Source organism: Uloborus diversus, chromosome 1 (assembly GCF_026930045.1).
Source record: "Uloborus diversus isolate 005 chromosome 1, Udiv.v.3.1, whole genome shotgun sequence".
In the NCBI taxonomy this organism is placed as follows: domain Eukaryota; kingdom Metazoa; phylum Arthropoda; class Arachnida; order Araneae; family Uloboridae; genus Uloborus; species Uloborus diversus.
The window spans coordinates 130,607,484-130,623,259 of NC_072731.1; the positions used below are offsets into that span (position 1 = coordinate 130,607,484).

Genomic DNA, 15,776 nt, shown 5'->3' on the forward strand with positions numbered 1-15,776 from the left:
GCATTTGAATGAAGCATCAATTCTTTTTCAAGAAAGTAACTTGTAATTGAAGAAAAATTTGGAAAAGTAAATTTCTTTCGATATTGCATGCAAGTAGGCGAGCAAAACACTCTAAAATCAGGATTATCTTAAGGATGTTTGCTCAGAAGCGTTCCATGAATTTAGTACTTGAAATGGTGCATGTGAATTCATTGTCGCAAAAGAAGTATTTTGTTATATCTTGAACAAAACTGGTTACGTATTCAATGAAGACAACGTATTAAAATGTTCTATCCCTCGGCTTCAATGGAATGACTCCCACTCACTACAAGAGGGTCATGACGACCAAATTGATCATTTGAGAGATAATGTATCAGCCGAGTCGAACTGTCATCGATTGCGATAACCGCGTAGTTCTAAACATCGGAGGAATTCGCTTTGAAACTTACAAAACGACATTGAAAAAAATCCCGGCCACCCGTCTGTCCAGGCTGACCGAGGCACTAGCTAATTACGATCCTGTTCTTAATGAATATTTCTTCGACAGACATCCGGGAGTTTTTGCTCAAATTCTCAACTATTATCGGACAGGAAAACTCCATTATCCAACGAATGTTTGTGGACCATTGTTTGAAGAAGAATTGGAATTCTGGGGACTGGATGCAAACCAGGTAAATATACTTTCCAAACAGTTAGTATTTCAAAAAGGTATTTGAGCATTTGTTTGTATTTTTTAAATATGAAGCAATGAGAAGCAAATAATTGTTATTATACTTGTTTGGGTTTTGAGCAAGATGTGTGAAAAAAATCAAACCGTTGGTAGGCTCTCATTGAAATTCTTTTCTAAATCATGTTGTATAGCAGCATTCGTCAGAGAGCTACTAATACCATGTCTCTCCTCAAAACAGTTGAGAGTTTCCTCATGAATTTGTACAGGCGATGTCGTACTTTTTTTTTCGATGGCACTCGAGTGAGTCTTTTGCTGTTAATAGCTCACCAAAGTTAAATTTTGACGTACTGTTTTAGCGGACACTTTTTTCACTCATTCCAGGTTGATTCCCGTGGATTTTTCACTCGCTGTTGTTTGTCTGTTAACTTAGACAACAGATTCTTCTAACATGTCGCTGCTCTCAGTCTGTCAGTAGGTGCCGGTTGTTAGCCACTGCGATGTCGATGGTGGGAGGTTTTGAATGAAATTAGTATATTCGGCTCTCTTTTTACACTGGGCATGACAGAATGCTTAATTCTCGAACAACTTCCGAAATGGAATATTCCACGCGTTTAGCTCCCATTGCAATGTTGCGTTTTAAGGTTTGTTCATTTTTGTCGTGGGGCCATAATCACGCGAGAAGCCCTTTAACAGAAATCATTTGAATATAAATGAAAGCGCTGTCAATACCATGCCCTTTTATTCATGTTGTACACGGCGCTATTACCATCCGTATATCTGAATTTCGCTATAGCAAGACTTTTTCCACCTCAGTGTACATCGTATCCATATTATGGATTGGGGATTTGGTTTCACGACAATCTCCATTTTCTTCCCCTGGAAAAAAAAAAAAAAAAAAAATCCTTGCCACTCCAGATCGCGTACGTAGAATTTTCACTGAAAGCTCTTTGCCTTTGATTTTCTGCAAGCATATTATACATACTATAAAGTAATATACTATATTACTTCAAATATATAGCTGGCGCATGGTAATTAGTACAAGTTTAAACAAAATCCCGATTTCGTTCTTTGAAATCAAGTATATACAGAAGTATTAGCAAATCATTTTTGTCAAAATCTAGTAAAAATGTATTTATAAAAGCTTACGATATTCTTTTAAATCTGAAGTATATTGTTATTTAGGCGAAGTAAAACAATAAGACATGAAAGTGTGTTGATGAGTAATTCAACTACAGGGTTATTCAAAAGTTAAGAAAAATTTAGAAATACATAACTCGAAAACCAAAAGAGATAAACACGCGGTTTTCATCGAATAAAAAAATTCGCATTGCGACGTGAAAGAGAAATAAGTACTAATACTACCGTGAGAAGGTAAACGGCAGTATCTGCATTTCCCAGGTATTTGAAGAAACGCGTTTCTGGGCGGTCATTCCAAGCTCGTCAGCTTGCGAGATCGAGATTCTTGCTCACATGATTGGTTGTGACGTAGAAATGTCGCAAAGTAGTATTCTAATCTACTCGAACTTCGCTTGCGGCTAGGTTCGAGTACATTAGAGTACTACTTTGCGACACTTCTACGTCACAACCGATCAGGTGAGCTAGAATCTCGATCTCGCAAGCTGACGAGCTTGGAATGACCGCCCTGAATTCGTACTAACAATTGAGAAATTTGAAGTCTTTTTTTTTTTTGTGTTTTATTTTCAGAGGAAACCAAATAATCAAATTTGTACAATAAATCTGAAGTACAATAAATGAGAAAAATGCAAAAAAAAAAAAAAAAAAAAATGCAGATAGAGCCCTTTACCTTTCCACAGCAGTATAGCAATTTGTTTCATTTCACTTATAGACAGCTGTTAAGTTTGAAGTCCATTTACAAGTTTTCAATGATCGTTTACATCATTTAACGGCACGGTTCTCAGTCGAGACACCATATGGCCCACAAAATAAAAGCATTTTTGTGGTATGGCACATATCGAAGAATTGCATCTTGCAGTACCAGTGATAACGACGGTCTGAGATTGTTTAGTTAAAAGATGTTAGAATCTAGAGTTTCGGCGACCATGTATATGGAAAGAATCGATTGATAATTTGCTCCGTCCCAGATGTTGAAGGTAACAGCCGTCGCTCGGGCTTGCGAGATGTGGTGGCACGATTAGCGTCAAGTTTTAACTAAGTTGAATTTTCTCTAATAGAGATTGCATTTTTAGAAAGTAAAAATTTAATTCCCTTGAAATTTAGCAACAGCTATTTTTATACCGTCAAATGGTTTACATCCTTCGCTATCATTTGCCTCTTCCACACAAGGTACGTACATTAGCTCTTTTACGAATCGAGCTTGATGGTCGAATAGTTTTACCTCAGAGTAAGTAGATTTGCACTGAGGTACTGAGTGATGCAAAGTTATGCACATGGATGAAAATGACTTGAAAATAGAGAGATCGATTTCGAAGGCTCACGTGGTCATATATCGTTTGGAATTGAATCAACAGCTCCACGCCGCACAGTATTTTATTTTCTTTGAACAATAAATAAATTAGTTTTCTCTATATCGCTCATTCGGAAGAAGAGTGCCACAATGCGAAAAAATGAAATTTTACAGGAGAAGAATTTGAAGTTGAACTCTTCAGGCAATTTGCGTTAAGAAAGGTAAGTTTGCTGTTCTCTACAGTGGTTAATGTTAGAACGAAAAATCTGTCATTATTTTCCAAAGATGATAATGTTCTTTGAAGGCTTTTAAGAGAGGAAAAAAAAGAAAAACTAAAAATTTGTATTGTGGCACTTTTTTTCCAAACGAGCGATATATTAAAAAAAAAAGTAAGGTCAAAGAAATTGTGAAAGGAAGTCTGCGGCGGGAGACCTGTGTTTAGGAGACCTCATAGCACCTATAGCTTTGAAATTTTGTACAAAACTACTTCGAGCCCCGGTGGTTTGTACCTGGGGTTTTGTTTTTTAAATTTCGAACTAGTTTTTTTGTAATTAATTTTTCAAGTTCAAATTTCCACGTAAATTGCCTATTAAAGGAAGGAAAGATTTTACAACCTTAACATTCTATGTCGTCCGAAAGAGATTTTGTTTCTGCATCAAATAATGCTTGTTCCAATTTCCTTAATAAATTTGAACAGTAGAATGTAAGGGTTTCTATTTCAGATAAAAGTTCTAGGCTGAACTCAATTCAAGCCCGGAGATAAAGAGCAAAATATATTGCTAGAGTAGAGACCACGAATTTGAAAGTGACTTTTCAAACATACAAAACGGCCGTTTTCCTATGCTCAGAATACCCTTAAGCAGTGACATTTGGTACTTTTTAGTTTGGATTCGGGGGAAGGGTGCTCTTTGGAGCGTTTCTTTAAAAATGATTTTGTTATACGTATTTTTATTACGTCCTTTTTATCTTCGGATTGGAGTTGGATTTTAAAACTTTTTAATGTTTAATGAGTGTTTTACTAAAACTCTTTTTTTTTCTACGAGAAGGGGAGCGTGATTTTTATTTTGTTCTAACCGTAACGCGTATTGTAACTGATTCTTCTTGACAGACACTTTAAATCTTCACAAACTAAATAAGATTGCGAAGCGACCTTCGGGGGTTTGTGAGCGGCAACGAGCAGGGGGCGAAGCCCCGTAGTTAAATTAAACAAATAAAACTGCATCGTATTCATTGTTCGGCAAAAAAAAAAAAAATTGTTTTAAAAATATGTCTTTGTAAGTTATTAATTTCCAAAAAGAAAAAAAAAATGTTCCTGATCTCAAATTATGATGCAGTTGATTTAGGAAACGTTGTTTGAATATTTAACTCAGCAACTTTGAAAAACATTGAAAATAAAGCATCGAACAGTTATTTTCAATATCAATAGATTTTCCTTTTTATAAATACGTGCAATTTACTTTTGTGTAAATGGATAGGGTGGAAGCATTTTAAACGATCAGAAACAGATGAAAACTTATTTGCTTTTTACTTTTCGCTTTTTTTTTTAATCAGTAAGACCGAAGCAAATTCATTATTTTATGACTGCAAGGTATTTTATGGAGAAGTTTCACTTCAATTCAAAACTTTCAATTAACTGTCACATTCATTAATTTTAAAAATACGTTTTTATTCCATTATATATTTTGATTTTTATATTTCATTTGAGTAAAGCAAAAGCTGTTCCTATATTCACCCTGATCTTATACTACGCAAGTGTAAGTGACTACTTTAAACTGTCTAGCTGTTGCATGGATGGATTTTTATTATTATTTTCATCAAACTTATTCATTCCATTAGCATTTTACAAAACGTTCGATAAACTTATGATTGACAATTCCTAAGTAGTATTTTCCGTTTATGTGAAAAAAAGAGAATGCAAAGTATTTTATGTATATCCAGGTTTATCTAAAAACGTCAATAATATTTTTCAGGTATTTTTCTCAATCACTAGACGTGAATAATTCTAAATCATTTACTTTTCAGTGAGTACAAATGTAAGCATATTCAAACGATGCTACCAGAGAGGAAAATTAAAGGTTCAGTGTTTTAACTTATCGATTGCACTGCAGACTTTTAGTATTTCTTTTGACTTTGTAAAAGATCATTTCGAAGAAAGAGCAGAAAGCCTTTTTAAAATTTCAACACCTAACTATTGAATTTATTCTTTCGAGAAGAGGCTTTAATTTTTAAAAAGACTGTATTGTGTCGAGATTTCTTACGATTCTGAAAGACTTTGTGCAATTGGAAAACCATAATGAGTTAAAACATTGGATTACAGTTTGCAACCCCAAAATCATATATGAGGCAGTGAGAAGCAAAGGGATGCAAGTGGCAAAATTAAAAATTTGGAGATAACCAGTACAAATGGTAAGTGAACCCCTCCTCTATCTTGGGGCTAGATATAGCACAAGCAGCCCTGGTTGGTTCCGGTATACAGCTTGATTTAGAAAAAAAAAAACTTCAATGAAAGCTTATCTAAGATCTGATCTTTAAACGCGTTTTGCTCTAAACTTCAAAATGCCCACTTACATCCCTTTTGCTTCTCACTACCTCATATACGAGGGCAATTCGGAAAGTAACCTCCGAATCGCTGTAAATAAGACAAACCAGCACAAAGGAAAAACATTTATTTACATATAAAAGGTACAACTCTCCTCTATTTTTCAACGTAGTCGCCGCCACTATTTAGGCACTAGTCGTACCGTTTTACCAATTTATCAATTCCATCTGCATAAAAAGCGGCCGCCTGCGATTTAAGCCATTGTGTCACTGCGCTTTTAAGTTCCTCGTCGTCAGCGAAATGCTGTCCCCCAAACCACTTCTTCATTGCAGTGAACAGATGGTAATCGGAAGGAGCCAAGTCTGGGCTACAGACGGCCTTCCACTCCGTGATTTGTCATGGATGTCTGTTCTTCCGTCCTTGAAAAAGCGTACCCACTGACGCACTACACCTCCACTTATATTGTTTGGGCCGTATACGAAACACAATTCACGATGGATATCCGCTGCTGACATTTTTTGGCCAAAAGAAATCTTATCACTCCTCGCGCCTCACATTTCGCGGGACCCTCTATGGCGGCACTCATTTTGTCACTATAACTAGCTAACGCTTGATCCTACAATACTCTCACTCTCCCACTGGAAGCTTACTGAATCACAGATTGCTCGTGCATTCGATTGAGGGCGCTCCGAACCGTACTTCCAGCGCGACGCCCAAACGGCGGTTACTTTCCGAATTGCCCTCGTATTATTTCTCAAAGGTGTTTTTTTTTGTGACAACGACATAACTCCCTCAATAGTTTATCAAACTTCCCATATAAGGAATCATTTTCAAGATTTTTTTTTCGCTGATATCGGCAAAAAATAAACAGACAATTGATATTAAGGTGGTTTTTTGAAAAAAAAAAAAAAGTTTATTCTGTTTTTATTTTCTTAAACATCGCTTTAATGTGTAGCGCACCACAGAAAAGACGGAATAGATCAATTGGGTGGAGTGTCGTGCTGTCGTTTTTGAATGTCGTTACGAATAGTCGTTTTTTTTTACCTCTTGTTAATTTTGCACCAAATTTCCAAGAATATATAAACTTACCTCATTGCAGGGTTATGAATAACATGTTCATAATCCTCAATTCCCTCTAATAATCACGAAGTTACGTATATACAGGGTGTTCCGTTTTAACCTACAGGACCTTTATTTTCGCAGCCGTTAGTCCTGGATGTATACTTCCAATTGAAAAAATGTTTCAAATCAGATACAGAGTTAAGGTATTGAAAGGTTGAGGCAAAAATAAAAATGAGTCAAAAAATAAAAAATTTAACTTTTTGTACGGGCCCCAGGTCCCCTAACTAATACTTAGAGAAAGGCACTCCTTTGAAAACTATTATTAACACAAAAAACTTGACATTTGTGCGACCAAAACTCAAGGAGATATATTTTAAAGTTTTAAGGAACCATACAGAAGATGAGATTGGAACTTATCGTTCTTTCAGTAGAATGACAGGTTGTCAAAGTAAAAAAAAAAAAACGAAGTATTTATATTTTTCACTACTATTCAAAAATCAATGCAAATGTTATACCGTAATACGCAAAAACACAATTTAAAGCCTCGAACAATTTGAAAAACCGCACTCTATGCACACATACCTTTAAACACTTGTAACCGCTATATTTCCTCCCAAAAGGTGTTATTGACGGCGAGTGAAACGTGGTGTAAGTCACAAAACGCTGCGTTTCATATCTCGGTGAATATTGGTTGTACTAATTTCAAACTTTTTGTGTTGTATTTATATTTCAATGGAGATTATTTTTTTAAATATAAGTTAGGGGACCTGGGGCTCATATAAAAAATCAAGTTTTGTATTTTTTGATTTATTTTTATTTTTGCTTCAAACTTTCAATATCTTAACTCTGCATCTGATTTTGAACATTTTTGCAATTGGAAGTATGCATCTAGGACTAGCGGTTGCGAAAATAAAGGTCTTGCAGGTTAAAACGGAACACCCTGTATATTGCAACAGTTGTAGTTTTGCATTAAAATCCGGAAAAGAAAACGTTTATTTTAGGATATCAAATCGTCGTATCATGAATAATATTTCATAAGGGTGCTTTTTTTGAGGGCGGGGGGACGTCTTAATACTTCTTAAATCTGAAAAAGTAAGGCATAGTTTATTTTCTTTTTCACCGCCAATCGGCGAAAAGTAAACAAAAAATTCGAATTGTGGTTGTTTTTCGAAAAATTGCCCTTAAAAAATTGGATTTTGGAATTACTGCCGTCAAACAGGAATGCTTCTCACGGGTCAGTTAGCTTTCATTAAAAGAGATATTGTTTTTAAACGAAAATTTCAAATTTGAAAAGAATTAATGGAAAGTTTTTTGGGTAATTTAATGAATAATTAGGAGAATGTGGGGAAAATGAAATAGGGGGGCAAAGTGAAATATTTCCTCTTCTTTTAGCTCCTCCTGTCTGGGAATATTTTATCTATGTAGTAAGACATGTAGTGTTTTCCAGGCAGGAAAAAAACATCGCCGAATATTAAAGCGAATGGCAATATAGGCAATTTTCAAAAACTGACACTCATATTGTAATACTTTGTCAGTCAAAAATAATTTTAGCTATTATAAAACGATAAAGTTCTTGCTATTAACATTTTAAGTATTGAGACCTTCGATGTAGTACTATTTAGTTAAGATTTATCTCTTTTGTATTTTAAATATTTTGTACAATTAGTGAGGTACATGCGGGGCAAAGTGAAATAATTTATTTTGTTTACTTACGCAAACATTTACTTACGTAAATAACTTACGTATTCATTTATTAATTAATTCACTTACATTTCTTTATTTAGTAATTACGTGTATATAATTTTTTATTCATTAATCTTCTTATTCACTCCTTTACTCACTCATATATTTTTCTTCATGTATTAATTAAATAACTTAATTATTCGTTAATAATTTCATTATCTTTTCATTCATTCATTCAAAATTTTGTTTAGTGATTTATTTGATCAAAAATAAATTATCAAAAATAAATATTTTTAATAATCGAAGGGGAAATATTTCATTAGAAATTTTTTTAATTTTTTATTTGGCCCCATGAAAAAAAGGGACATCCCCCCCCCTTTTTTTTGAAGGCGTAAGCCAAAAAAAAAAAAAAAATGTTCTAATGCAAGTTTTATAATAAAATAGAATGTTCTTTCTTCATGTACCGTAATTTTCAAAACAAGTTTCCAATTTGTTCACTTTGAAAAAGCTCAATCATCTTAACTATTTCACATTGCCCCACATTTCTCTACATAGAGAAGAATTCTTTTAACTGCGTATTGAAAACTATCAAAGAAGATGTTACAAAATAATGCACGGGAGCTTCCACAAGTACGCAAACTGGTGGTATTTTTTAGATTTTTATGTAACTGATTATACTGCAAGAAAAACATTTTTTTTAAAAAACTTTCATTTTATTGTTCTTAATTTAATCAAGCATTTATAAATGCAAGGCAAGTTTATCATTATTGTTAAAAATTACTTGGGCATGAATACGTGAAAATTTTGTTGTGATACCCAACAGAAGCCTTTGTGTCCTAGAAAATACGATTGTTTAAATAGGCATCGAAAACTTTGTAGTGTAACTTGACTCATATATAAGACTTTACATGTAAGATCGTTGAAGATGATTAGAAACGAAAGACAAATAATGTTAGTAAGAAAATGGATTTAATCCTTATCATTGAAATAAAACTGGCTTGATCAAGTTAACAGGTAAGCTAAGCCGTTTAGAGAAGAAATTTAATTTCTGTTCGAAAAAGGGAGTTGAATAAACACCTTTGTGCTTGAAAAGTGAAATAAGAAATAACAGTGTTTAGCTGCACAAACCGCAAGTTACTGCAGACACGTGTTTCAGCGTTATAAGGAACGTCCTTTTTGATGCAAAAGAATTGAGCGTATGGATGAAAAGATATCCGACAAAAGCCGTGACTTTTGTCGGATAGCTCAATTCTTTTGCACTGGCTCAATTATTTTGCATGATCCAGTTCTTTTGCATTGACAAAGGCGTTGCTTGCAACGTGGAAGCATGTATCTGCAGTAATCTGCAATTTGTGCAATTAAACGTTGTTGTTTCTTATTTCAAAATTCGAAGCAGGGCTCCAATAATAATGATAAGAATAAGCTGTTTTTTTTTCAATGTTTGACTCTTCACCTTGGTTTTTTAGAATGAAATTCCTTTTAGAGTAGTGAAACGTACAGAAAAGGTAATACCATGCGTAATCAATTCCATAAAAGATAACCGTTTATCCTAGGGTTGAAATAGGAGACGACAACATGTTGAATATTTTCATTTTTAACTTTTAGAATATTCGATATTTTGCATTAAAATGGGGTGGGAAAGTGTATATACTCAATGTGTTTTGTGTCAAGAAACAGCAAAAACCACGTTCATATGTAAATACATTGATTTCTCACAGCTATGCATTTACCCCTCCTGATCCTCCTCTACGACGTGCGAGTTTACGAAGTTAAATAAGGGTTGCACTCGTGATGTTTAGCGATTTTAATATTGAAACGATGAAAACTGGAGTCGATAGGAATTAGGGATTGCAATACCGGTATACCGAATACCGGTATTTCGAGCAATTTTGAAATTTCGTAATACCGGTATTTGCTGAGGAAAATACCGGTATTTTCGGTATTAACTAAAAATAATAAATAGTTTTAATTCAAGAATTTTTTATTTAACTTATTAAATATTTGCTTATATTTTAAATGCACATTTTTTCCCATGATACAGAACCGAAATCAATCTATTGATGTAAAAATTCAGCTTAAAAAGTATGAACTAATAGAATATCATTCAACAAAAGTATTTTGCGCACCATGTATTTATTTTTTTCTTTTCCCTGATCACTCATTTTCCCTTTTAAGAAAGTTAATTTCGAGTGTTATTTTGAATGCCACCCCCCCCTTTTGAACGATCAACAATTTATTCAAACTATCAAATGCAGGAATGCTTTATGATTTTTTTCTAAAATATTTGTCTCAACTGTACTAAATTTTGACAAAAACCGTTTCTTGTTAGCATTACAAATGGTAATTTGTTGACACCAGTATTGGTTTGTTGTGCCGTCTCGCTATTTGGCTTCATACTTAGCAAGATAATATTTAGAAATTATATATTTCCTTAAAAATTTGCATGGAGGAAAAGCATAAATATGTTCCACGAATTAAAAGATATTTTCAGATATTTTCATAATTATAATTGTAAAGAATTTTGAAAAGAAAGTTGAAACGAATAAGAGAAACCAACAAAATCAAATTTCGTCAAGTTTATCGTAAATTTCAAACCAAAGAGATATTATAAAGTGAACACAAACCCCTCTTGTTCAAGAGAAAATGATGTTGATATTGTAAAAGTATCGTCTATCAAGAAAGAAATTTCAACTAGCTTTAAATTAAAAAAATAAGAGAAATACACACAATACGAAAGAAACACACACACAAAAGGGTTTATCCAAAAATGACATGCAACAGACCTTTTTTTCTGAAGATAAAATATTTTTAAGCAGTTAAATTAGAGGAGCTGTATCACGCATTATTCACAGTACCACCGACCTGCGAGAATTCAGAAAGAGTAGTTCCAACTGTAGGAAAGTTGAGCGCTAAAATGAGTTCCAGGCTTAGAGACAATTCAATAGATGCATTATGTTTTTTACTAGTATTGATTTTTTACTATGTCATTTGACATCCTTCATTTTATATTTGTTCACAATATGTTTTCATAACAATACAATTTTTGTACAAAATTATGAAATGTGGCAACGAAACAATATGTTTTCAAGCAATATTTGAGAAATTTCAAATACCGGTATTAATACCGGTGTTCCGGTATCATATTTTAAAAATACCGAATTCCGGTATTGAATTTTTGCTCCGGTATTGCAATCCCTAATAGAAATGTATCCATTTTGGAACAGTTAAGTCACATCAAAAAATTTTTCTTCCATAATCGCTACAATAAATGATGAGAATAACATACATTAGCGTCACGCTAATTATTACTTCATATTATGTACTTAAAACACACTTTAAAGGTCTAATTATTCGCAGTTTTTCTCATTCAAAAATTACGTGGATTTAAAAAGACCCTCCCCCCCCCGCTGTTTGCTCTGTTTTTTACGGAATTTTAAGCTCGAGAACTTCTTTCCCGCAATCGGAAGTATACTTAAAAATTTTTTGTTTACAGATGACTCGATATTTCAATACTTTAAACAGCAGTATTCAAAGAAATATATATATATATATATTTTTGGAACAGAATTGACTAAAGTTCGGAGTGTACAGGGAAAAAAACTCATAACACTGGTTTGTTGAGTTTAAAAGTGGATTCTGGAACATTTTCATTTTTCGTATGACATTTGGTTCTATTTGTTCAGTTTTCTACTTCTTTTGGTCTGATTAACATGCTGTTTTACCAACAGGTCGAGCCCTGTTGTTGGATGACTTATACAGTTCATCGAGATACCCAATCAACATTAGCAATTTTGGATAATTTAGAATTAGATACTGAAAAACCAAGCGACGAAGAACTGGCGCGAAAGTTTGGCATGGAAGAGGAATACTTGGCTGGAAAAATGAGTTGCTGGCAGAGAATTAAGCCTAGAATATGGTTGCTTTTTGATGAACCTGCATCATCAATAGCTGCTAAAGTAAGTTCAATTTCAACTCTCAAAAGAAAAAAAATGTATGTTTTAACTTAAAACACATTTAATACTTCATCTATTCATTTCTTTTCCTCCATCAAATAATTTTATTTTGACGAAGTCGCTATGCGTCAGTGATTTAAAGTTTGAGAAGAAAATCTAATCGTAAAATAAGGAAAAGAAAAAAAAAATCTATTGAAGTATGATAAAATATTTTAGTTCGTTTTATTCTCAAAAGAAATTCCGTAGGCCTTACTAACTCTATATATACATATGTTCAAAATTATGTTTTCTCAAAAACCCATTTTTCAGCGTTTTATATTCCTTTATTCTCGTAATTAATTCTTGCTCTGTATGATGTAGCATTTAAAATGATTGCGTAATTATTTTTGTAATATGCTATATAAGAAATTTCTCTTTCCATGGTAAAATGACTAGGAATTCCTTTACAACTGCACAACATTCCAGAAACGCCTTTGAGACGAACGGATGAGTTTCGGGGAATAGAATTAATTGGTTTAAGCTCGTCAATATTCTCTTAGGAATTTTAAAAGCTCTTTTCGAAGGTTTACTGTTTTTTAAAAAATGCTGGTGTAATCAAAGGATTGTTCGTCGCTTTTTTTTAAAAGAAAGCATTAAAAAAAATTTCAATATTTCTTATGTGTTATTAAATTATAAATGATTGTGAAATAAAATAGGAGTTATCAAAACTTACATCATACGTTCATTAAAACTGTGTTACCTTTCATAATATCTACAGAATATAAATTTGAAGAATAATTAGCCACTTTCTTTATGATCGAATCAAGTTCTTTCTGTTCATTGATATTAAATATATTCTGATATTAAATAGTTCTAAATAGAAAAATGCCGATCTAATCATGACTCTAGCAAGCAAAGCTCGCAGCAATTTTGACTTTTCTAAAATAATTATTTTTATCCATGACTACAATAATTTCATATTTATTTTAAACCGCTTTGAAGTCGAAAAGCCTTTTTCAAAGGATATTACCTTATTTTAAAGAAAATAAAAATGCGTCTTACACTTATTACATGATTACAAAACTGTGAAATGAAACACTATCAAAAATACCTTATGATTTATTATTTATATATTTCATAAGTTCCTCGTTTCTTCTAGATGCGTAATATGCATCAGTAATTCAAATATTAATTAGTTTTGAAAAATGCAAACAATTTCTGTTTGTTGTTTAACATGATGTACAAACCATCCAAAGTAAATTCAATGCCTTTAACTATTGATAATATTTTAAAATCATTTCAAAAAGTTAAAAATAGTATTATTTTATGATTATTTTTTTAAATTTATGATTTTGAATGCTTTTAAATTTGCACTTTTTGCCTGATAATTTAGAACACCTTAGTAAATTTATTTCATCAATTCATACGTTTTGAATGTACAATAATTTTTCAAAATCAGTTGACGTTCGTTATAACGATTTCTGTCGTCCAAACAAAATCTGTTACTAGCGAGAGTCTCTATAACGCAAGCTTTTGCTTTTCAGTCATAGGTAAAAATACTGGAATAATCTTAACAAGAAACGCATCGCGTTAAACAAGAATTAAGAAACTAATAAAATAATAAAAAAATAGGGCTACAAAATAATAAATACCATCATTAAAATATATTCCAAGATAATAAAGTGAAATATCTCCATAACGTACAGCGTAGGAGAAGAGAGCTAACTATATGCGCCAATGTTTTTTTTTTTTTTTTACATCGTTACTTTTGTACATAGCTAGCATGAAAAGACGATTAAATTTTTAGTTTTGGAAAATATGCTCTTTTTGAGGTGAGTAAAATCAGGACTCAATTTAGGGCAACTATACGCTTGCACTTCTATAAAACGAAATAATTTCTATGCGACATAAATTTCTCAAACAAATAGCATTAAGTACATCATTTCCTTTTATTACATTGTGTTTCTTAAAGATAAGTTTACATGGAAAGAATTTTCGAAAATAATAGTGTTGCAGTTACATGTAATTTACCTTGCAATTATACACTGCTTGACATTGAAAATGCAACACCAAGAAGGAGTGTTCAGAAATTTATGCAAATTTTAGAGTAGACGTACATCACTCAGTTATGTAAATGATGTGAAATGCGCAGCTCTCCGACGCACATGAAGTAAGATATAAGGGATGGAACTTTCAGATTGGGAATATTCGTGTCGTTATTTCTGACTAGAGAATTATCGAAGAAATTTTGTTTTTGTCTTGAAGGATATGTGTAACACGAGAGAATGCCAGGCCGCCGTCGACGAAGGCACTTCCAGCAGATAGACGATTTTACGAGGGGTATGGTGATCGGACTGAGAAGGGGAGATTGTCAAATCACAGCTGATACCCACATGGATGCGAGCACGGTGCATCGACTGTGCCAAAGATGGTTGGAATAACGAAATGTGATAAGATTGAGGGGTGCAGAGGTAGCCAGAGTGACGTCAGAACGCGTGGATCGACGCATCCACCGACAAGATGTAGCAGATCCACAAGTCACTTGTTCCTCGACTTTGCAGCAGGTGCAAGATACCCTGAATGTTCCCGTGTCAACCAGAACCATTTCCCGTCGTTTGGTTGCACGTGGTCTGCAATCACAGCGTCCGCAAAGAAGACTGCCATTGATCCCACAACATAGACAGCAACGTTTAGTATGGTGCCGGACTAGAGCGACGTGGATGACAGAATGGCGAAATGTCGTGTTCTCAGATGAATCCCGCTTCTGTTTATCCAGTGATAGTCGCGCATACGTGTGTGGTGTCGACGTGGAGACAGATCTAATCCGGCAGTCACTGTGGAACTTCCCACCGCACGAAAACGTGGCATAATGGTTTGGGGCGCAATTGCATCCAATTCCATATCACCTCTAGTTCGTATTCAGGGCACTATGACAACCCAACGATACTTGTATAACAAGCTGCTGCCGGTGGCAATCCTTTACCTTCAAGGGCTACCTAATGCAATTTTTCAGCAAGATAACAGCCGACCACACATTGCTCGCACTGCCAACATGCTCTCCAAGGCACACAGATGCTTCCCTGGCCACCATACTCTCCTGACCTATCGCCAATCGAACATGTGTGGGATGTGATTGGACGCTATTTGCAGACTCTTGGCCTGCCACGTTCAGAAGAAGAACTGTGGCAAATGGTTGAAAGGGAATGGAGAGCCATCCCGCTGGACACCATCCGTACCCTTATTGACTCTATGCCTAGACGTTTTTCTTCGTGTATCGCTGTCCGCGGTGTCTACATAGGTGTATACATACATAGAGTTGTATACATCCCACTGAGCCGACGCCGTTCTCGCTCTGTAATCTGCCTATCATTCTGAAATTAAGATCCTTTATTATTCCTTGCTGTCTCTGTTTTTTTTTTTCAAATTTCATCACATTCTGACCACTTTTTCTTGGTGTTGCATTTTCTGTGTCGAGCAGTGTATATT

At 33.9% G+C, this 15,776-nt stretch overlaps 1 protein-coding gene across 1 annotated transcript in view; it reads left to right on the forward strand.

The window, feature by feature from the left end:
- Positions 1-347: 347 nt before the first annotated feature.
- LOC129221274 (potassium voltage-gated channel protein Shaw-like) overlaps positions 348-15,776 on the forward strand; it is an 87,962-nt gene continuing 72,533 nt past the window's right edge. Inside the window, exons 1-2 of the mRNA XM_054855733.1 lie at positions 348-650; positions 12,087-12,314. Of these exons, the coding sequence (XP_054711708.1) occupies positions 348-650; positions 12,087-12,314 (531 nt within the window). The remainder of the gene's footprint in view (positions 651-12,086; positions 12,315-15,776) is intronic.